Source organism: Anarrhichthys ocellatus, unplaced genomic scaffold (assembly GCF_004355925.1).
Source record: "Anarrhichthys ocellatus isolate YVR2014 unplaced genomic scaffold, GSC_Weel_1.0 scaffold38, whole genome shotgun sequence".
Taxonomy (NCBI): domain Eukaryota; kingdom Metazoa; phylum Chordata; class Actinopteri; order Perciformes; family Anarhichadidae; genus Anarrhichthys; species Anarrhichthys ocellatus.
This window is the reverse complement of record NW_022280068.1, coordinates 37,360-60,925: the sequence shown is the minus strand read 5'-3', so window position 1 is coordinate 60,925 and position 23,566 is coordinate 37,360. Positions and strand designations below refer to the sequence as shown.

Here is a 23,566-nt window from a genome sequence, read left to right as displayed (position 1 = left end):
GTCCCATTAGTATTTCAAAAAGTCATGAAAAAGCCATGGTATATTATTTTTAATAAGTCAGTGCACAGTACAGTATGTTGGATAAGGACGTAAAAAGTCATGGAAAAGTTTCTCAAAAATGTCGTAGTATAGCGTGTTGAAAATATTTATGAAAGAATGATAGTAAAGCATGTCAAAAAAGTCATAAAAAGCCATAGAATAGTTTGTTAAAAAAAGTTATAAAAAGTCATAATATAGTTTGTCAGAAAAGTAATGAAAAGTCATAATATAGTAAGCTTGAAAAAGTCCTGAAAAAGCCAAAGTACTGTATGTCAAACGTGTCTTAAAAAGTTTTTTTATAGTACTTCATAAAAAAAAGCCAAAGTTTTTAATGTCAAATACATGTCTTAAAAAGCAATGATATAGTCTGTCTAATGGTAAAAATATGCATTTGAACTTTGTGTCCTCGATGTGAACTCGAAAATGTACGTGTCATCTATTGAGGAAAATGGCTACTGGAAAAGTAGCAAATCTACTTGCAAAGTGGCAAGAACAACTTGTTCCTTACATGGAGTAAAGAAAGTGCAGACTAAGCAGTAATCAGAACTGGTGGTTGAAACACCTCATGTTACCTTGAATGTATCGAAGCTGTGAAGTCAGCTGGATGCAGCAGACAAGTGGGTGCTGCACTTTTGAGAAATAACTTGTCGCTGTATAAATAAAGGAGCCTGTGTGTTACATATTTTGAAGCATTCACACAGTACTGAATATGTAGCTGTTGTGTTTTCTTCCCTCTTGCAAGAGAATAAACGGACAAAGACAACTTTGAATCTTGTTAAGACTTTATTATTGATTTGTGAACAAAAACTCTCCACCACCAGTATCTGGACTCCAGGGGGATTCTGCCTTATCTGACCTCAGCATCACTACCCTCGGTTGTATTACTTTGAGTGTCCAATCGCCAAAGACTTTGCACTATTCATTTTATATGCATGTATAATAAATCATTGTTAAATTCTAATGAAGTCTCTCCTGATTGAAATATAGTATGTAAAAAAGTATAGGATGTCGAAATTAATCAAAAAATTAATTTTATAGCATGTCAAAAAAAGTAAACAAAGTTATAGTATAGCACTTCAAAAAAAAAGTAATAAAGTCACAGTATAGTCTTTCAAAAAAGGCACAGTATAGTATGTAAAATAAAGAAAAGATCATAGTATTTTATGTTAGTTATCGTATACCATGTAAAAAAGTCATACAAATCCCTAGTATAGTTTGTCAAAGGAGTTTTAAAAAGTCTTTAAAGTATGTTCAAATAGTCATAAAACGACATAGTATATTATGTCGAAAAAGTTATTTAAAAAAATCATAGTACATCATGTCAAGAATGTCATCATACAGTATGTTAAAAAGTCATAAAAAGCAATAGCATAGTGCGCTGAACGGGTAATAAAAAAGTCAAAGTATAGCATGTCAAAAAGTCTTAAAAAGTCACAGTACAGTACTTTGAAAAAGTCATAAAAATGTTGTATAGTGTGTCGAAAAAAAAAACTGTCTTGTATAGTAAGTCTTGGTATAGTAGTATTTTTAATTTTCATTAGGGAACAGAAAAATAGGGTACAGAGGTACAAGTAAATTGGATCAGTTTAACAATAACGAGATGAAACCGTTGAAAGCACCAGCAGTGTCAGCCCTTCCTGGGGTAGCTGAACTTATTTGGGGTGAGTCCTAACATGTTAGCAATCTACAACTGCTTCATAGAAAGTATTACTATTCCATGATACATAGCAATCACTAATCATCCAGAAAAAAACGAGTTTACACAATGTTGTCAGTGTATGTTCTATGGAGAAGCAACGCCTTCAAGTGGTTCACCTCTGACCAAGGTGCTGCCCGAGGAACAGAACAAAAAAGAGTCTAACAACAACCCCTTGTTTATTAAACGCTGGGCCTCTTTCTGGACTAACCCTCCAATGGCTTGATACATTTTAGTAGTTTTAATTATTTATTATATTATTATTTTTTACAGAATCGTTTTGGATATAATGTATTCTATTGTGTCAGCAGGATTATTGCAGGGAGCTCTCAGTTTATATGAGTAGCTGGTTTGGTTTTTTCTAGAGTAGTATCATTGTTATTGGGGCACATTTTACAGTTTGTAAAATGTCCAAACTCAGGAAAAAGAGAATGAATAAAAGTGTTTATATTTGGGACAAACACCTAACCTCCATAGCAGCTCAAAGTCAAAAAAAAGAGTGACAGAAAAGGACAAACCGATTTTGCAAAAAAATTGTGTTCAGGATGCTAAATGGGCCAGTACTTTAGTTTTAGCTGAGGCCCAGAATCCAGACTGCACATTTTCTGTTGCTTGGCTCTGAAGATGTGAAAAAGTGATGTCATGGTTAAGCCCTGTCTGCTAAAAATTATGTTACCATTCAACAAAACTGCATTGTGAATTACTTTAGGAGGGAAACATATTTTGTCGTGGATTCTATTTCCTTTTGATGTTTCACAAATAAGTGATTCTCAGGAGGTCAGGGGGTTGGATAGGTCAGAAAGCACAGGGCTTAAACCGGGGGATTGCTGGTTGTGTCTTGTGTAAATGTAGTTGTTTTGTGGCATTTTTGTCCTGTTTCAATATCCTAGTTATTTTAAGCCAAACCGTTTTTACCAAACCTAACAAAGTAGTTTTGTTGCCTATAAAGCTAAGAAAGTATTTTTGTAGCATTTTCAAACTGTTCGGTTCGGAGGAAAATACAATTCCTTCGAAATGTAATTGAGTGTGCAGTTTAGTTGCATGGGAAGTCATTTTGGAGGAGACAGTTTCCATTTGTCTCTTAGTGTAATACAACAGGAAGATAGCATGCTGTTACAATAATTCACTTCATGTTACTTTTGAGTACAGATTTGAGCTTAAATTCAGCTTGGCCTGTGCATATATCAGCAAATGATCTCTACCTCTTTAACATCCTCTTTATTGTTCGTCTCATGCTGCTGCTTTATCTTGTCTTCACCTTCTCTCTTCTTTCTCTCCTCTTCCTCGTCTTCCTTTGTACCTCCCTCTAGTTCTCCTTCCCTCTCCTCCTCCATCATTGTCCTCCTTCTGTCTCGCAGGGCACAGGGCAGACAGTTTACCAGGAAGAGGACAGCAGAGAGACAGAGCAGAGCCAGAACAGCACCCACACCCATCTCCAGCTCTCTAGCTCCCTGTCCTTCATCTTCCTCCTCCCGCTTTCCGTCTTTCTCCTGGCTAGGGGAGAAGTACACAGCGCCCTCCTCCTGGCTGGGCATCAGCACAGCTCTTTCCAGATTGTTCCGACTGACCATCTCTCCGTACCCCACCTGGTTCCAATGTCTCTCAGGTCTCTTCCCACTGATTTTGTCATAGTAGTCACTGTTTACGTTCTCACTTTCATCTTCGTCAAAGTTCGATGCATAGATATCGCTGTCTGATTCACCCAGCGTGCCTGAAATGTCAAACTCAAACTTCTCCCGCTCATCATCCTTGTCCCCTGCTGGCTGCAGGAAGCCCAGGTCTAGGTTGACTCTTATCCAACCAGATCCTCTTGCCAGCCTCCTTGTCCCGCCGCCTCCTCCATTGTTCGTCCAATCCCTGTGTCCTTCACTGATAGAGTTGGAGGTGATTGGCTGGTCAGCGCAGGTTGAAACCAGAAGTTCTGCAGGCAGTAAAGGCCCGCCTCCATCCCCCTGGGCTAAGATGCGTGGGCTGGAACCGGGCACCACAACAACCACCGTCTCAGCCAATGACGAGAGACGTAGGAAAAAGGGAAGGTCGCTAAAGGAGGAGAGGAGGGAGGCGGTGTCGTCACTGAACTGGACCCACACACTGATGGAAGCCTCCTGGAGAGACACAACAGGATATGAATGGAACTAAAATTAGGTCTGACAAGTCTTCTTAACTGTTTCACATTGTTACTTTAAATAAGTTAGCTAGGTGTTTTCAACAATAAAGTGCAAATTCTTTAATAGTGGCCTTAATTTACTTCACAGAGGACCAGGCCTTTATTAATAATGTACCCTGTTTTTATAAGCATTTTTGGTCAGATTTTTGTAGAAGCCTCCATGGTTTCTGATCTGTTTTTTTGTTTTAATTTATACAAACTCAACACTTCCTTCACAATTAACTGTTGTCTTGATAAATAAAAAACAAACTATTAACCAGACATGTCGTTCTACCTTACCATTTTTTGTTCAGTGCTCAGCTACTGTCAATGAAACGCAACACTTCCTGCACAGATGTTTCATATTAATAGTCTTCAACTGACTTTAAATGCTATTATCTGAACACTTGCTTTGATTGGGAATTCAAAGTGCCTTCCCAAGGTAAATGGATGGTATAGCGCCTTTTTTAGTCTTCCAACCACTCAATACACTACATGTCATTCATCCATTCACACCCATTCACACACTGATGACAGGGGCTACCAAGGTCTGATTGACAGATGACCCTCTCTACCTCTGAGCCACAGACGCCCAAATCAATTATCATAAATCGCCTTTCAGTCACCTGGTGATGGTTGTACAGGATGTTGTAGGCAGTTACTGTTGCTGTTACAATGGAAGCGTGGGTTGGGTTAGCTGTGACTGACATGCCAAGACCGCTGACAACCTGCACAGACAGGTCCCCAGGAGTAACGGGGTCAGAGGTCACAGTGATGTCACATCTGCCCAGCACGCCATCCCACTGCTCAGAGACGACCTGAGAGAAAGAGACAGTGGATAAAGATGATAATGATGATGCTCAGTAGGTGAAGATGTTCAAAGGGAATTGATGTACAACTATCACCTACATGGAGTGATGTCTTTCCTGGTTGTAAACCAATCAGGTTGTTCTGGGCGCCAAGGGAAGCCACTCGAGGGTCCTCGACTCTCAGCCAGTTACGGACCAGCTCTGTAACATCCACGAACCAATCAGATGAGCCCAGGAGGTGTGTGGTTCTGCTATAAGAATCCTGAGCTGTAAACTGAGTCAGAACCTGAATGGAGGAGCGTTGATAAACTGGTACACACCTGAAGAGACAGGACACACATGAAGAGCTAAATGCCTTATGTTATCGGAGTGTGTCTGTGAGATAATACACAGATGCATAGGATCATGCTTGTGTCACAATCCATCAGAAAATCCATCACAAGTCAAACATATTAAGCTTCGATCTCAGACTCAGGTTTCCTGTGACGTTTCTGACCTCTAGTAGCGCTATGGAGCAGTTTTCCTACGAGTGGGTCTTGACTTTGTTGCACATGCACAAAAGGGTGGACTTTCCCGCACAGATAAACATGGGTGATAAGATACACTTTCCTGTAAATGCTTTCACACTATGCAATTGATCGACAGGGGTCAGTATTTCAAAATGATAACACAAGATTATATTGGTTGGATTGGATTAAACTCGGATCTGATCTGAAAACTGGGTATATACAGATCCAAGGAATCCTGATCCTGAAGATTTTAATTTAAGATTTGGTGATCCAATCCTACCTTTAATCCGGACAAAAATCCACATTTGGGTATTTCAAAATTTAAGCCAGAGATCTGGATCAATTTAATGGCAAACTTCAGGATCATTTGGATCCCTCCTCAGACAAATAGCTTAGGCTTCTCTTCTCCTAAATATTTTGACCCAAAATGGTCATTACATTTAAACTTTGTTAATAATTAGTTATAATTATCAAAAAAGAATATGCCTTTCAAATGTGAATGTGTTTTAGTTCTAGTTTGAAATGTGGTCAGGCCACATTTCTTGATTATCTTGTCTATTTCCATATCCACCAACTAAACTGTATTGGCAGTCTTGGTCTTGGTCTCTAAGAAATCACAACGGTGATAACAGGAGAATTGATTCAGCACACTCACCACAGGACCACAAAGAGATTAAGGTGAGACATCACAAATTCATACACAGTCAACACTGTAGTGTAGAAGGCTCAGTGTCATGGCTGTTCCTTTATATCTATTTGTGATGGCCTTTCTTTTAAACCCTCTTTGGAGAAGAGTTACAAAAACGAGTGATTGCTCTGTTGCATAAGAGGCTAAATAAACCACAGTAAAGACACAATGGGGCTGTCTCCTACCCTGTCTTTGTGAAGTGGTTCCAGCCATCGATGGCGTTGAGAACAGGGTCTGCCAAGGACACTCGCAGGGGCACTGAAGGAGCCCACACCTCCACACACACAGAGCCACGAAGCGCACCCAGTAGAAACTCCACCACTGCACAGGTGTTACCCAACCCTGATTCGCTGCCATCCACAAAGAGGGTTGAGCAATCACTGGACACCTGTGGTTATGAAGGACACATACAGAAGACAATTGGAGAAGACTATTAAATTAAAGGACAATTAAAGGACAATAGTACAGTCAGTACATGTAGTACATTCAGTATACCTTTTGTTTTGTTCTAATTGAATGTTAAAATGTAATGATATCACTTATTTAAAGTCCAGTAATCAATATAATTATATCATCAATTAGTTAAATGTGTAATGTGAAAGATGTTGCTTGTAGTAACGAACCCACAGAGAACTATCACCAACTCTGTATTTCCCTTCGCCTCTACGGCGTTTTTTTAAAGCCTCTCTCAGGTTATTGTTTTGGTTTCACAGACAGCAGCAGCAGGCAGCTGTTTTTTTAGTGGTCATTTAGCAGCTAAAAAGCCAAATATTTTGAAGTGGATTTTGGACTTACATCCATTAGATGGACCCAAACATGACTCCAAATGAATAATAATATTGCTCTGTGTCTGCTGGATGTGAAAATAAGCTGTTTGCTGAAACATTAGCGATAACAACTTCATGAGGCAATAATATCTCAGCTTACTGAATATTTAACTTTTAGGTTAAATAAAAAAATGAAAAAGACTACTTAAAAAAAACTTTCAAACACCCAGATGTCAGGAGACCAAATATCAGTTTAGCACAAATAACCACATCATTGAACATGGTATGAGTTCTACCAACCTTGGTATAACCTTAACAGCATTAGGGAGATTCAACATGGCAGTGCATACATTAAAACACACTTTATAATTTCCAAATAAAATCAGCCCATTGCGCTGTAGTTACTGAGTAATCTAGCTATATCCGCTGGGACAAACTTCCAACAGAATCTTTCCATGAATGGGGTAAGGGTTGGCATGAAGTATACAGCGCTCTGAGTGGTCAGAGGACTTGGCGCTATATAAAAGCAAGTCCATTTACCATTTACCATAATTGTCTGTTATGACCCGTTGTATACAGCTACAGATAAAACATAATTATTTTTCAGGTATTTTCTATACTTTGAGTCAACCTTCTTTGGAGTTTTTGGGGAAACATTACAATAGTTAAATGTAAATGTCAATCATTTAACTGTTCATCAAAAGTTGTGTCAAATTGGAGTTCTCCATTTCTTTTATAATTTTCCCTTCACTTAAAGCATCCAGTGACTTAAACGTTATATCAATCATTACATACATACAGGTACATACAGGTACATCATACTGTATATGAAATTTGACCTCTGCACTGAAACCATTCTCAGCATTGAGCAGCAGTGGGCTGCGGTAAAGCGCCAGGGAGCAACTTGAGGTTCTTGTTCAAGGACATTTCTACATACAGACAGTAGGAGATTGAACCGCCAACCTTGTTGTTAAAGGTTCTACCCACTGAGCTATAACCGCCCCAGAAATGACCACTTAGAGTAACTTCTAATCACATTATAATGCATTATAACAGTAATTATAATATATTCTAAAATTATCATAATGCATTACAACTATGATAAGTACGTATAATACACTATGATCTTTGCAAGAAAAACAAAATGTCAGTGAGTGACCTGCAATTATGAGGTATTATTCTTATTCTTCTGAATCTGGGTAACACAATTAACGAGCAAACCTGTACTTTGTAAAATATCAGACTGATCTTTTGACAGATTTGTTTGTATTTGAGTGCGTTGCACCTTGACAGTGTTCTCGTTGGTAGAGTGGCACGTGACTGCAGAGGTGACATCTGACACCTTCCCATTATGGTTTATGGCCAGCACAATGACAGGAAGTGACACTGGCTGGTTGGTCAGTATGGCTGTGTTGATGATTGTGTTACTCTGAGGATAGAGGATTAGAAAAAATATGTATAAACAGATCAGATTGTATGAATCTTTAAAAAATTTGAAAGATTATAAAAATGATGATCCCTGGATTGGGATTAAATTAATGACTGAATAGATGAAGTACCTCTGTGATGGGAGCGATGCTAAAGATGTGTCGATCAGCAAATGAGAAGATGCTCACTGCTGCTCCATGTGGCGATAGGGGTTTTATATGCCCAGAGTACTCCACCCACCAGTTAGCAGACACCGTCATGGCAACACCGAAGCTCTGCCTCAGGCCATGGACTGACAGACACACCACCTGCTGTAGTAAAGTGGGACTGCAGGGCAACAGAGATCAGAGACTGAGCTTCTAGTATCTATAGATCCGTCATGGTCCAAACTTTCCTGACATGGTGAAAGTACAATTTTTGATTGTGAGTACAAAGAGGCAGCTCTCAGATTGGCACATCGGACAACAACCCTGATTCACAGTCTGCTAGCTCCCACCCTGCTTCCTCTTTAGCTAGCCTCTGGCCTGCTAGCAACCAGTCTTCACTCCAGCCTGCTTGCAGCTAGCCTCAACTCCACTCAATTAACCTTGGGATCCAGAAACATTTATGCAATGGACAAAGGGGTGTACTAAGAAGCAGGTTCAACAGAGCCAAGCTTTCTTTGTGTTAGCTGGCTCAACAAAACCTAAGTGCCCAATCAGTGATAATGGGTATCCTGATGGTGGTTATCAACTTTCTTTGTTAAACAAGTTAGCTTCATCAGGCTGTGTGGACGTTACTATATAAGGGGACATTTAGTGTGTTTGCTGGCTACTGTGATTGAACTCTTGACCTACTTGTGTGTGTGCTTGTGTGTGCTGTGTTTGTGGCACAGGATAGACACCACGTCGTGTTTGGAGCCTTGGCTTCTCTCCAGGGTCACTGCCCACAGATCAGAGGTCAGAGTTTTCTGAGCCACCATGGACACCAAGCCCTTCTTCACCTTCAGCCTGAAGACACAGATTTTGAATGTAAAACTATCAGAGTGGTTGGTAGCTAGTGATACAGACTGTAATACAAAACAGCATTTTAAGAATGTGAACGTAGTGTTGTAGTGATATCATTTAGTGTTTACCTTATGACAACAAGCTCACTGCTGAAGTTAGCTCTCACATTCAAAGACACTCTGATTGGCTGTCCTATCAGGACCGGGCCCCTGTGATAGCGAATCATGACATGGGGGTCCAAGCTAAGCTCCTCCTCTTCCTGCCCGTTCAAACATGTTTCTTCTTCTTTGGTCCTGCTCTGCTCTCTCTCTTCCTCCTTCAGTGTCACTGCTTTGATATGGAAGAGCTGCCTCTGAGACTGAGCTGCTCTGTCCTCCACACATCTGGATTGACGGTCAATTGGTCGAAAAGATCGATAGATTTTGGAGAATGGCAGAAAGACATTAATTCAAGGGCAGCAAAAAAAAAAATCTCTCTACATGTTCCTATTCATTCACATACCCTGGTGGTGTCAGATTTAAGTCAGCCACAGTGTCAGAGGAGGAGTAGTAAAGCTGTATTTGGTTTCTGATGGGAACCCGTTGGTATCTGAGGGCCCATGGAACATGCCCCTGGATGTCCTCATCAACAACTTGAGGGTATCTGAATGAAAGCATACATTTATTTGTCACACAGGCAACTGATCATCATCATCTACAAAACATAAAGGGAAAACAAGGATCCATGGAAACTGCTTCAGAGACTTCTGTCCATGCACAATTGTCCTGCTATAAATGGACCTCTTCCTCCTGCCTAAACAGAATGGGCTTCATGCAACAACCTTTTCATACCCTCATCCCTGAGGGGCGATTACTCTTTAACCGGGTTCATTCACTTCCACCTTCCAAGACAATATGTCCTGCCCGTGCTTTCTTTACGACTTTTGTACTCAAACCCAGTTCCGTAAGCAAGTTAACTAACTTAACTGTTCATTGTTCTTCGGTTCTGATTACTCACCCTATAAGTGATTCGAACTGCATTTCAATCAGGAGAGTCAAAGCAAAGCGAAGTAACAATATTGTTTATTTTATGAGATATGTGATAATAAAGTCTTGACAGAGTCTTCGGAGTTTAGACTCAACAGGAACAATTGTAGTCGAGGGGCTTCTGCCTTTAGCAGCAGCAAGATAAATCCCCCGTGGAGTTTAGACTTAGGCGGTGGCTGTAGATGATTCTGTTGAGACTGGCAGGCTGATGAAATGATGACTGATAAATACGCGAAGATTGAGCAGTGATGGGGGAGGTGAAGGGGCATGTTCAACAACAGCATGAATGTACAAAACTCTAGCTGACTGTCGGAGGTCTTATTCCGTTGCCGCTTTGACCTTTTTGAACCGCCCCCAGATCCATTTGGAAAGAGCGTGTTCAGATAGGGAGGGATGTTGTTGTTGTTCTCACATTGCTAGTGAGGCGTGCAATTCCGATGCTCCGGAAGAGTCCTTGTCCCTCTCTCATACCCACTGGATAAAAGATACCTTCTCCTTTGTGGAATTAGAAAAAATCAAATACTACATTTGTGACTCTAAGAAGTGAATGAAGGGTAACCAAATGTTAGAAGATTTTATGTTGTTATAACATAAAATCTTCTAACATTTGGTTACCCTTCATTCATTGGAAAAAAACTTTAGAACATCAGAGAATCAAACTGATTTGTCCCTGCTCTTCTTTGACAGAGGCTATAATGAAATCATTGCACCAAATGTTTCAGAAACTATTAAGATAGGCTAGCCAATATAAACATCTCCAAGTAGAAACCCAAAAGTATGAACTTTAAAATTTGCATAATGTGGTTAAAACATCACCTCGGTGAAGGAGAAGTATGCTGGTGGTTGACAAGGTTGCCGTGATGATGTCCTTTCCGTTGCCGTTGTCGCTTCTGCATCCGGCGACGGTGGTGGGGGTTACTGTGCCACTTTTCCAAATCCTGATGTGATTGGTTGGTGTGTTGATCCTCAAACCAATCATTAGGCAGTGTCAGAGTTACCACGCAAAGCCCTAGAGGAGGCTGGAAAACAGGACGGATAGATGGATAAGAGTGAAGAAAGGGAAGTGGTGTAATGAATAAATAAGAAGAAAAGAGCGAAACCACTAGGTAGAGATATGATCTGGTCCTCACCTGTGTGATACAGGAGGCTTTGTGCTCCTTAGTCTCCTTGAAGGCATGCAGGGTGATGCAGGTCCCTCGGGTGCTGTTGTCACCCCGCTTGTGGAACAGCGTCCTCACCCTGAACCTCTTCTGCCTGCCCTTATCCCTCTCTCTCTCCACATGCTCTGAGAGGAGAGAGGCGGACAGAAGGGTAGAGAGAGGGAGGAGAGGCTCTGATATGAGCTGTGGAAAAATAAAGAGGTATGTTACTAGTTAGCTTGAGCAGTTTCAGTAGAATTAGTAAACATTCACATCATCAGTCAACTTCCCCACAAATCTCTGTGTGGTCATTTTTCAAATACCTGTGTAACTGAGTAAGGGCCAAATGAAGCCTGGACACCTGGTCTTGGGGCCTTGCCAGGTGGGCGCAACATGAACAGGCTTTGAGAGAAGGAGAAGGGGGTGGAGTTGGAGAAAAGAGGGCCCAGCTCCACCTGAGACAGAGGGAGGAACTCCCAGGCTGGAGGGACAACCGACACGTGGACCGGCAGGGAGAGAGGGAGAGGAGGCTGCATGAAGGATGGAGGGACTGAGGGAATAAAAAGGAAAGGATAAGTATTCATTAGTAATCATCAGTAGTCATTATATAAAGCAGATGTCTTAAAACAACAACAAAACAAAACAACACTGGCTCGATGTGGGAGTGAGGTGATTGAGACAGGGGAATAAGTTCAAGGGCAATTGGTAGACAAGTAGAGAATGGAAATAGGTTTGGGTTAGTTAGAATGTTGCTGGAGGAAGTGACAGAGAGAAAGAATGTAAAATCTGGACTGCATCCTTTAAGAAAAAGGTGGAAATAGAAAAGTTATGTGACAGAATGCATGGCTGAAAAGAGCGGGACAAAAACATCAAGGAGCGATGGCACTAAAGCTGGAATGAACAATAAATATTTCCATAAACAGATACACTCTCTCTATGAGTACCACAGACAAACAAAAAATCAAATTACCATAGAAAAGACTCACCTAAAATCCAAAAGAGCAGCAGAATGCTAACTCCTCTTCTGCCCCAACACACACCGGCCCAGCTGAAATCTGCCATCTCTACAGACCTGATGCAAAAATATTAAACTATTCTGCATTAAATATTATCATCCAATAGAACCATTTAATACACATGCAGTAAATGTTTGACATTTTAATTATTCAAGTGTATTTCCCTAACCCTAGTTGTACTTTAGAACGTATCCGTTCACTAGCTTCTTCTGTAGCTTTCAACCGAAACACAGGTCTTCATCTGCAGGTCAGCTGTGAAGCTCAACTTTTAAGCCAATATGGAAGGGAAGTCCTTAAAGTCCTCAGAATAATGAACATTAGAACTTCTACTGTTGAGACAAACAGTTGAGCAAATTTCAGATGCTGATAAAAAACATTTGATATGGTCAAAAGCTCCAGAACCAGCACGTAAATGCTACATTAATGTTAAATTGTAGCTTCTAATTAATCATGCTAACTTGCTCAAGATGAGTCAACATGTTAAACATACAATGATGGATGATGAACACTATGGTTAGCTATGTTTAGCTAGCTAACAGTTATGGTTGGATATAGCATGGGTGTTCTGGAATAGCCCAGTAATGTATTGGTTTCTTGTATAGGGACACTTATAGTCCATTTTTTTATGTCGCTCAGCACGAAAACAATGGCAATGGAAAGTCAAGTATCCTTTTTTGTGGTGGACACCTTAATTAAATGCATCCATGTGACTATGCAACGGTCAGATCCGACCTAACATTAAAACCATGTCCCAACTAATACCTTCCACACATTAGGGGGCGCTATGGAGCCCACTAAACAAACACAAACTCAATCACTGTTTTCGAGTAAACAGAGGACGTTAAAAATGCCTTTGCATGCTAAAAGTGATTAGGGTGCACAATGGAGCCATGCCAAGTGCAAGCCAAATTACGACACCAAATTCAAATTGATTACTCATTTGTACAAGGGTGCAACGTTTCATGACTTTGTGTGCTTCCTAAAGTCCTCAAAGATGTGTTTGTAAAATGAATGCCAACCTTGGAAGTAAGCATCGCACTGGTTCCTTGTTTAAAAGCCAATGGGATTTGTTTTACCCTAACCTGGTGGAGGGTTTTCTGTGCCTCACTGTACCTGGGAGCTGTATTGTTGGGGATAATATCTCAGGGTAGGGTTTCCCGCCATGGCAAAGAGCTGTGTCCTTATACCTGACACAAAGTCAACTCCACCAGGGTTGTCCTTTTTCACAGAATCAGTTTGTTATTGTCATGGACAGAATTTCAAGGCGGAGCCGGGGGGAGAAGAGAGTGCGGTTTGGAGACCCCCAGAATTGTAACTCTGTGTCAGCATTGATGCGGGTGTTGTACTGGATCGTTGTGGTAAAGGGGGAGCTAAGCCGGAAGACAAAGCTCTTGATTTACCAGTCCATCTATGTTCCGACCCTCACCTATGGTAATGCGCTTTGGGTAAGCTTCCTTACGGTAGTCGAAAGGAGCCAGCTGAGGGGGTTCGGGCATCTGATCAGGATACCTCCTGGATGCCTCCTTTTAGAGGTTTTCTGGGCATGTTCGACTGATAAGAGGCCCATGAACATGCTGGAGGGATTATATGTCTTGTATGTAGGGAAATCCTTGGGGTTTTCCAGGCAGATTTGGAAAGCATTGCTAGGTAGAGGGACATCAGGAATAACTTCCTAAGCCTGGTGCCTCTGCAACCCGGCCCCAGATAAGCGGAGAGTAAATGGATGGATGGAATAAGCATTGTGGCAAAAGTACGTTTATTTACATATTTAGCTCAGCAAGATAATCTTCAGAAATTAACACCACTTAAATAATTGTTTAAACCTAAACACAACCGCCGAAAGTAAATAGCTAATGTTAGGCAATAAAATGGCTCCTGTCCATGTGTAAGACACTTAACCCCAAGTTGCTGTGCCTGCAGTGTATGGAGGAGTGTGAATGTTTAGTCCTGATGGGCAGGGACCACCTTGCATGGTAGCCCTCAGTGTTTGAATGGCTGTATGACATGTAGTGTTACAGCGCTTTGAAGAAGTCAGAAGACTACTATACAATACAGTTCCATTTACCATAGTGGAACTGTATAGCTTTGTATTCCCACCACTCAAAGTGCTTTCATCATTCACACACTGATGGCAGGTGCTAAGTGACACCTGCCTATCAGACTAACTCATTCACACACCGTAGGCACAGCTACGAGAGCAATTTTGGGGTTAAGTGTCTTGCTCAAGGACACATCATCATGCAACTAGCAGAGCTGGGGATCGAACCACCGATCCTCTGATTGAAGGACAACCCTGCTCTCCACTTAGCCACAGTCGCACTGACAAAGTTAGCTACACCACAGTCGCATGAGTTTGAGTATACACAACAAGGCTTTGAAGGCAAGCCACTTGTTAGCAACCGTCTTTTTAAGACACTTAAAAGCTTAAAAGAAAGAGGGGTATCTACTGACGTATTTCATATCGTTTAACTAAACGTTGAAACATTTTAAGCTGCGGTTAACAACAGATCTCATTTCAGGCATCTAACCAAAAAAACATTGAAAAACCCATTAACTTTGATACAAGGGAACTTGAAGTGCTTAAAGCTAACTCATTTCCGAGTTTTAGGACATTTTCCTGTGGCACTCTATCTGAGCAACTATGTCCCAACTTAGGCCTCCCACACATTAGGGGGCACTATGGAGCCTGCTAAACAAACGTGACACCAATCACTGTATATTCTCGTAATATTCTAAGGTTTTGATGTGTTTGCCAAATTTTGGCAGTTTTAACATGGGTGAAAATGTTCACGAATTTAAGTGCATCCTAAAGCCCTTAAACATTAGTTCATGAAATGAAAATGAATGCACAAAATCCAACATGACTGACTTCCAAGGACCATTTGGCTTTTGTGCTTGGGCACTAACTAACTAAGAAAAGTCTATTTTTAAATATGTGGGTTCAAACAACAACGTCTCATCATTATGAGAGACCATTTCTTTTTGAAAAACAAGAGCTCTATTTGGTTTATTGACTGATTGTCCCTACATAGAGCACATCCCAGGTGAGTATTTTGTTCTCTATGTCAGAGATAATAACCAAAACAATTTATTTTGTTAAATTGTGAAAATTTGCTTTGGACTCATGGAAAGGCTCATTTTAGCTCTGTTACATAACACCTGCAGGGGAAGAGAATTTTTCACGAAACCAATCAGCGCCTCCACGTGTAACATCATAGACACATGGCCACTTATTGACAAACAATATTTTACAAGTCTGCATCTCCTGTGAACATCCATACACACACATGCAGACTCTAATACACATCAGCTGGATGGAACTTAAATTCAGACACTGAATGATCTGCACAAGATCAAAGACCAAACAGCAGAACATACAGCTAAATATATCACATGTGTGTGTTATGTTCCCAGTAGACAACAATCACTGTTAACAGGTCAGATGATACAATACTGTTCTATACTGTTCTACATAACACACACAATTGAAGTCTCTCTGCCTTACACAAACACACACTCATTTTACCCACTTGTATCTGTCTATCTTAGCTCCAGATTACATCTTTTCCTCGAGGCATTTGTGCAGCAGGTGGCTCCCTTTGTCCTTGCTCAGAGTCGCATCATTGCTACTAACAGGAATTAAAAAAAATATTCACCACAAATATTACTTATCTATTCAAAAAAGAAAATTACTTCAACTAAACAGTTATATGTCATTTTCGTCTCTCCCGCTGATCTTTGCTGGTCTGCTGATGCTATAAACCCCTCTTTCTCTCTCTCTCTCTCTCTGTCTCTCTCTCTCTCTCTCTCTCTCTCTCTCTCTCTCTCTCTCTCTGCCCGCCCTCCCTCCCTGTGCCAGACTCACACAATACAGATTTATTTGTTTAAAACGGTAAGTAATCCTCTCCCTCTCAGTTATGTCCTTTCACCCTCCCCTTCTTCACGTATCTCGTTTTTTTTTCTTTTAGGTTTGGCTTGCTCTCTTGCTTCCTCACCCGTCCTGTCTGATCCCTCTCTGTTGTCCCTCCACCCTCTCATCTTCAAATTATTTTTGCCAAAGACAAGGTCACTCTATTGAAATTAAATGCTTTTCCTAACACTTCACTGTGTGTGTGTTTGTGTGTGTGTGTAAGTGTGTGTGTGTGTGTGCACTGTCTGAAGAATGTGGCTTTCACCATCACACGACGACTATAATCCCACAGAATCATTAAATGTGTATGTTGTGTGTGCTGTAATTACAGACAAATGGTCTCTTTAACACGCAGACATTGTATAATGGCTGTGCATTTACATTATAATGTAAAATTCTAAGCTTAGTGGTTAAAGCCGAGTGCCTGCCAGAGCAGTCCGATGCAAACACTCGACAAACACTACAAATCCCATCATTGCAGCAGGACTGTGACGAGCGTGACGGCTCCACATTAGTGCTTTATGTCACTGTTTGTCACATGGTATGTATGTGATGGCAGCGTTGTAGGAATGGTGAGCCTATTTCTATAGTTTTAATTAAGAGATAATGTTCCAGCGTAATTATGGCCGAAATGTAAGTAATGACACAGTGCAACACTGTCTCCAAAACATTATCTTGCCAAACAAATGCCCTCTAAATTACGTTTTGAGGGAAACACATTATCTCGAATTATGGGAGCTGTTTTAAATACATGGTTAATGGGAATTAAAACAAAAATACAATAAAACTACTTGGTTATATTTCGTAAAAGATCATGATTTCGGTTGATGATCATGATTCTTAAAATAAGTTTGTTTATTGCATAACTAAAGTTACATAGGTCATTAAACGTGATTTTAAATAGTCACTTTGACTATTCGTTTCATGCGGGACATGAGCCCTGCCTCCTGGGTGAAAGTCAAATTAGTTTGACTCACTCATGCATCTATCCTCAACTTAACATAGACTTCCACCAAGTTTGAAAATACATTTATTTGTGATACCTCAAATACAAACCTAATCAGGAAGAAAATATGTTTCCCTCGAAACGTAATTAACAATGCAGCTTCATTGTCTGGAAGCATCATTTTTTGAAAAACACAGTGCAGTGATATGAAGAATGATTACACATATGTTATGGTAAGACAAAAAGGACATTACCGGAAGTTTGTTCAAATGCAATGACCTCTGTTGTTGTTTTTTTCTGTTGTCTGGAGCAAGAACCAAAGTTACATGACATTGTTATAACGTGTCAAGACCTCATAAAGAAGTGGTCAAGGAACATTTTCGAAATATTTAATTTAAAATATTTGAAGGTCAAGCAGGCTGAAATGTCGTAAATAAATATTCCAGCTGGTCGTTTCTCCTTTTCATTCAAATTGTCATTATACATATATATATATACATACATACACATTTATACATATACATATATACATATACATATAAACATATATGTGTGTGTGTGTGTGTGTGTGTGTGTCTGCACGGTGAGAGTGGTAATGGAGCAGCAGAAGGGGCTTAGAGGACAATGGATCCGATAAAGAGAGGAGCTTAACAGAGGAAAGAGAAAAATATGAAATACAAATACTCAAATCCCTGTGTGTGTCACACAACCTCCTTCTGTAAATGTCGCTATAGTGCGGACTAAGCTAAGGCCAGTGACCTCCCGGCCTGTAACATGATCCGGCCAGTATCAGTACATGGCATCTCACAACAAAGTAGAAGCTCGCATGGCGGAAAATATTACGGAGTCACTTGACAAGACACCATGCAAGTGAAAATAGTGGCACTGCAACCTCCGCTGAAACCTGTGGACTGGAGGCAGATAGTACCATAACAAGCTCAGATCTACCTCAGCTGCTAAGGAGATAAAAGAGTTGGTTGTGCATGTCAGTTGCAAAGATATGAGGCTGGAAAGTATGGTTGAAAACCCTGTTTGAAGGATTGACAAAGAGTTGAAGAAACACCGCTCACGCCTGCAGAGAGAGTAGCCTTGACGTGCAATGTGTGGACGTCTAGACCCTCCCAGTCGTATGTTATGATTATGTCTCATCCCATCTCTGATGACTGGGGACTAGTTTTACGTGTTTTACAGACATGGACAATGCACAAGTTACTGAAAACCGCACTGGAGGAATGGGACCTAAATGGGAAGGACCCAGCCATAGTGACATTCAACTTCACTTAATGCATTTTATTTCATGTGATGTTTATGGCATCTACATGAAAGTTAAAAGTGCCAAGTGACACAATAACAACATAACACTGTTTCCATTCGTGCACTATTTTCATATGATATTTTGGTGTATTTTGGCCCTAAACCATTCAGTGCTTTGCGACATCCTAAAAACCTTTAATGGGGAGAAAAGAGGAAGAAACCTTCGGGAGAGCAACAGAGGAGGGATCCCTCTCCCAGGATGGACAGAAGTTAGTACAATTAGTATTTACCATGGAACTGTAAGACATATCTATGGAATACGCAGAATCTTTAGTTTTAGGAGATGCCTCGATCTTCCATCTAACAAATGTAACCTGTTAGAGCCTTTGCGAGACAGTAAAGTTTATAGTTCCTTTTTTTACTTTACTTTAGTTTTTACTGTACAGTGTCCTTGAGATCATGAAAGGCGCTTTTTAAATTGAAATGTATTTCAAATGTGTTATGATTATTGTAACAATCAAAGCATTATGAATAGTCACCTTATCATCTTTCTTTATGTTTTCCTACATACAGCGGGTAAAATAAGTATTGAACGCGTCACCATTTTTCTCAGTAAATATATTTCTAAAGATGCTATTGACATGAACTTTTCACCAGATGTTGGTAACAACCCAAGTAATCCATACATACAAAGAAATCCAAACAAATTAGTTCAGAAATTAAGTTATGTGTAAAAAAAATAATAAAATAAAGCTGCTAGAATGGCCCAGATGATCACCTGACTTGAATCCAATAGAAAATCTATGGAAAGAACTAAAGATCAGAGTTCATAGAAGAGGTCCACGGAACCTTCAAGATTTGAAGTCTGTTTGTTTGGAAGAATGGGTCAAAACCACACCTGAGCAATGCATGCGACTAGTTTTTCCATACAGGAGGCGTCTTGAAGCCGTCATTACCAGCAAAGGCTTTTGTACAAAGTATTAAATCAATTTCAGTAAGCGTATTCAATACTTTTTCCCTGTGTCATTCTATTTTTTTACACATAACTTAATTTCTGAACTAATTTGTTTGGATTTCTTTGTATGTATGGATTACTTGGGTTGTTACCGACATCTGGTGAAAAGTTCATGTCAATAGCACCTTTAGAAATTTATTTACTCAGAAAAATGGTGACATGTTCAATACTTATTTTACCCGCTGTATCAGCTTTATGACTAGCTGTTTTATTGCTGAGCTGGCCTGTTTTCTTGTTCAACAAATTCTATTGTACCATTGACCCTGTGCTAAGCTACATACGACTAATAAAAAGGAAAATGGAACTGCTCTGAACCTGATCTTCCTGCAGGGTGTCACTCTCATACACTGTCAATAACCCTCTAAATCCAAAATGTCCAGTGCTGCCACTAGAGATTATAATTTCAGTTTTTAATCCACAATTTTTTTAACATGCACATCTGTCACTGTAAATATAGATCATACACGCTGTATAAACAGTATAGAGAGATCTTAACACGTACATACTGTAATCACCCAGTCTATGAATATTCTTTCAGTATTTATTTCCTTGCACTATTTGTAATGTTTACAATTTTCAGAACTCTTGACTTGTATATAGACCTTTCATTTGTATTACATTGTTGGTCACTGTCAGTCATATACACCTATTTTTCCACTTCTTTTGTACATAACAGTCCTGTCTATTCCTTACCTTTATTTTACCAGCTTTCTTGTCCTTGTCCCCAGCTGTTATTTATATTTCTGTGTAACTCAAGAGGGTTAAATTCCTTGTAAAAAACACAATTTAAATAGCCTGCACATGATGATCAGTACTTAAACATGTACATACCAATGAGGTAAATGATGCAGCAGTTAACTATATTTTGGTTTGTTATTATATCAATGCAATGCTGTTACCCTACGCTAATAAGCTTGCTCACATGTACTGGTAGCGTTAGTTGTCCAGCAAAACTGTTTAAATGCATCAGTACCAAATGGAGCTTGAATAAAGCGTACGTTAGCCAGCCCTGCCCACTCCCTCAGTCTCTCTACATCCACACACGCACACGCAGACGCACACACACACGCACGCACGCACACACACACACACACACACACACACGCACACACACAGACAGCAGCAGGGGGGGGGGGTCGGGAATTAAATTATTTACATTTACTTTTCTTTTTTTTAGGTTTAGGCATTAAAACAACTTGGTTAAGTTCAGGAAAAGATCATGCTTTGAGTTAAAATTAGTTTGTTTGTTATGTAGTTACGTAATGTTACTTTAAACTTTAAATAATCAAATGGGACACAATCACCAGCCCCTTGAGTGAAAGTGTGTTTGTCAGTCCTGCCATAACTACGTCCACATAGATACACACACCATAGTTTGAAGCTTAAGGCCACTGTGCAAGCTGTTGTATTTGACTACTTTTGAGTGAGAGCAGGCTGGTACGGGACTGGTGATTTCTGACCTTGGTGTTGAATTGTTTGGATGTTTGGATTCACTGGGCTGGGTGGCTCATGGCCTCTCATGCATTTCATTGTTGATGTTTTTGCTTTCTATCTTTTTCTTTTCTATCTTGCTGTTCAGCACTGCCTGGAGATCACCTTTAAATTCAAATTTGACCAGTACTGCTCACCTTTTGATGGTATGGCATTTACACATACATGTTTCAGCATTAGCACTATGTGGGACCACTATTGAATACTTTTTGGGTAGTGGTAGAGACTGCAGAAATGTAACATATCATTGTTTTAAAATGTCCTCTAGTTGATCTGTATCGTGTCCAAACAGCTCTCTTTTCTTTCTGTGTTTCTTTTAATCTTTCCACAATAACTTGATTTATCTGTGTGTATATGTCACACACTCTTCTATCTTTCTCCCTTTTCTCTTCTCCCCCTCTCCCATCATTTCTGTCCTCCCACATTCATCCCCTGCTGGATAATCTGTTGCTGTAATCTGCTGTCATCTGTCATTGTTTCTGGATGGGGCATTTGCAATGAGGGCAGATTATCATCTCATACCGTGACCTAACCAGAAGAGGACGAGGTAAAATACTCCCACTCATACACAGATGGACACACACACACACACACACACACATACACACACACACACACACACACACACACACACACACACACACACACAGTAGAAATATGCTTGTTTTGGGAGAGATTGATGAATCAGGCAGAGGGAGTTTGGCTGTACCAGGCAGGTGAACCACAGTTTAACATTAAATAAATGGATGGATGGATGGATTTGAACTAGATAAACTTGTAGGGGAGATCATTAGATTCAGCTGTGGGACACTTCAGTCAGATCTATCCAATCACATCATCAAATTAAAGTTGCATTTTTACCATACTCTTTTGGGTATACTCCTGACTGGAGTAGCTTGGAAAGTGGTAGGGGGCAGACACGAGAAACTTTGTCCAGAAAACAAAAGGTGTTTAAAGTGGCCCTGCTACAAATGCCAAACATATATACAAACAAAAACCAAACAAACAGTTAACTTAGCTTAACTGAATATAACTCAACTCATCATAAAGGTAACTTAGATTAACATAACATCACATGCACACAGCTACACACTGATGTTTATAATGACCTCTGTTTGGAAGCATTTGTGGTCAAGGGAGACATGTTGTATTGCCATAGCCAGATTGGTGACCAGTTAGTCATTCCCCAGAGATTGAGGCACACAATCCTTAACCTGAGCCACTCTATCCCTTGGGTAGGACAGGAAAAAAACATTTGGTAGAATGGTTACCCGTTTCTATTGGCCCCAGCAGTACGATGACACAGTAAATGTAGGCCCACTAGAAAGGAGTAGTGAAGGCCACAAGTTGATACTGGTAGTCTGTGATTATGCCACAAGATATCCTAAAGTATTTTCCTTGAAGAAGATCAAGGCTTGCCAGATTGTCAACTGCCTCATTCAGCTGTTTTCCAGAGTCGGAATCCCAAAGGAGATCATCACAGACCAAGGCACCAACTTCACCTCAAGTCTGCTGAAAGAGATTTACAGCATGCCGGGAATTTAGGGTGTAAAGACCAGTCCCTATACCATCCACAAACAGATCGTTGAGCACTTTAACAAGACCCTCAAGTCTATGTTGAGGAAGTTTGTGAATGACTCAGGGTCAGACTGGGACCAATGGCTTCAATTCTTGCTGTTTGCATACAGAGAGTTCCCACAAGCATCTACAGGGTTTATCACCTTTCCAGCTGCTATATGGACATTCAGTGAGGGGTCCAATGGATGTCTTGAAGGATGCCTGGGAGGGTCCCATGCCACGACAGCAGTGCAATGAGCTCTCATATGTTCTAAAGATGAGAGACAAACTGGACCAATTTCAGGAGCTCGCCAATGGTAATCTGGCTGAAGCACTGCAGCGACAGATGAAGAGTTATGACAAGGCTTCTAGGAGGAGAGTTTTCCAGTAGGGCCAGAAAGTTCTCTTATTACTACCAACGTCTGACTGTGGTCTCCTTGCCAAGTCGCAGGGGCCATATAAGATTACAAAAAAGGCCAGCCCAGTCACTTATGAACTCTTTTTACCAGACCGTCGGACAAAGTATCAATTCAATTCAATTCAATTCAATTTATTTTTGTACAGCCCAAAATCACAAATTACAAATTTGCCTCAGAGGGCTTTACAATCTGTACACATATGACATCCTCTGTCCTGGAACCCTCACATCAGAACAGGAAAAACTCCCCCCAAAAGAACCTTTAACGGGAAGAAAAGAAGGAGAGACCTGTGGGAGAGCAACAGAGGAGGGATCCCTCTCCCAGGATGAACAGAAGTGCAATGTCATGTGTACAGAATGAACAGCATTTACAGAGTTACAGCACATTCAATGCATATGACAGAACCACGGCAGGAGGCAAGACCATGGTCCAGGTATAACCAGGATCCACGGAAACCTGCGAGGTGAGAAAGCAGAGACTCTGGTGAAGAAGCAAAGTCAGTAATGTGCGTTAATGGCATAGGTAATATAAAATAGTAATGTGAGTAATAATAAAAATTATATTAGCAGTGGGAGTCAGCAGGGCCATGGCGGGAGGAAGGACCAGGGTCCAGATATAACCACATTGCTTATCTAGGGGCTGGTCCAAGGCAAACCTGAGCCAGCCCTAACTATAAGCACTATTGAAAAGGAAAGTCTTAAGCCTCCTCTTAAATGTGGTGAGTGT

The 23,566-nt window shown here is 40.5% G+C and overlaps 1 protein-coding gene across 2 annotated transcripts; it reads right to left on the bottom strand.

The window, feature by feature from the left end:
* Window positions 1-883: 883 nt before the first annotated feature.
* Window positions 884-15,974, bottom strand: tmem132a (transmembrane protein 132A). Of its 2 annotated transcripts, XM_031867189.1 has the most exons (14): window positions 15,779-15,974; window positions 12,219-12,304; window positions 11,556-11,782; window positions 11,224-11,436; window positions 10,910-11,112; window positions 9,570-9,710; window positions 9,197-9,451; window positions 8,919-9,071; window positions 8,214-8,409; window positions 7,940-8,083; window positions 6,073-6,275; window positions 4,791-5,010; window positions 4,508-4,699; window positions 884-3,840 (listed from the first exon to the last, which is right to left on the bottom strand). In XM_031867189.1, exons 2-14 carry the CDS (start codon window positions 12,292-12,294, stop codon window positions 2,920-2,922), a joined length of 3,144 nt encoding a protein of 1,047 aa, XP_031723049.1. In that variant the 5' UTR covers window positions 12,295-12,304; window positions 15,779-15,974; the 3' UTR covers window positions 884-2,919. The 2 variants fall into 2 exon arrangements, with proteins under 2 accessions (XP_031723049.1, XP_031723051.1); XM_031867191.1 differs by lacking the exon at window positions 15,779-15,974 and having other exon boundaries at window positions 12,219-12,356.
* Window positions 15,975-23,566: the final 7,592 nt, after the last annotated feature.

What these genes read in the sequence shown, in the direction of transcription:
- tmem132a (XM_031867189.1), bottom strand. Translation starts at nt 12,294, where the DNA reads ATGGCAGATTTCAGCTGGGCCGGTGTGTGTTGGGGCAGAAGAGGAGTT. An exon ending in CATACTTCTCCTTCACCGAG is followed by an intron (nt 9,711 to 10,909) that starts GTGATGTTTTAA and finishes GCTTTCATTCAG; the next exon opens with ATACCCTCAAGTTGTTGATG. An exon ending in AACCACTTCACAAAGACAGG is followed by an intron (nt 5,011 to 6,072) that starts GTAGGAGACAGC and finishes CTGTCTCTTCAG; the next exon opens with GTGTGTACCAGTTTATCAAC.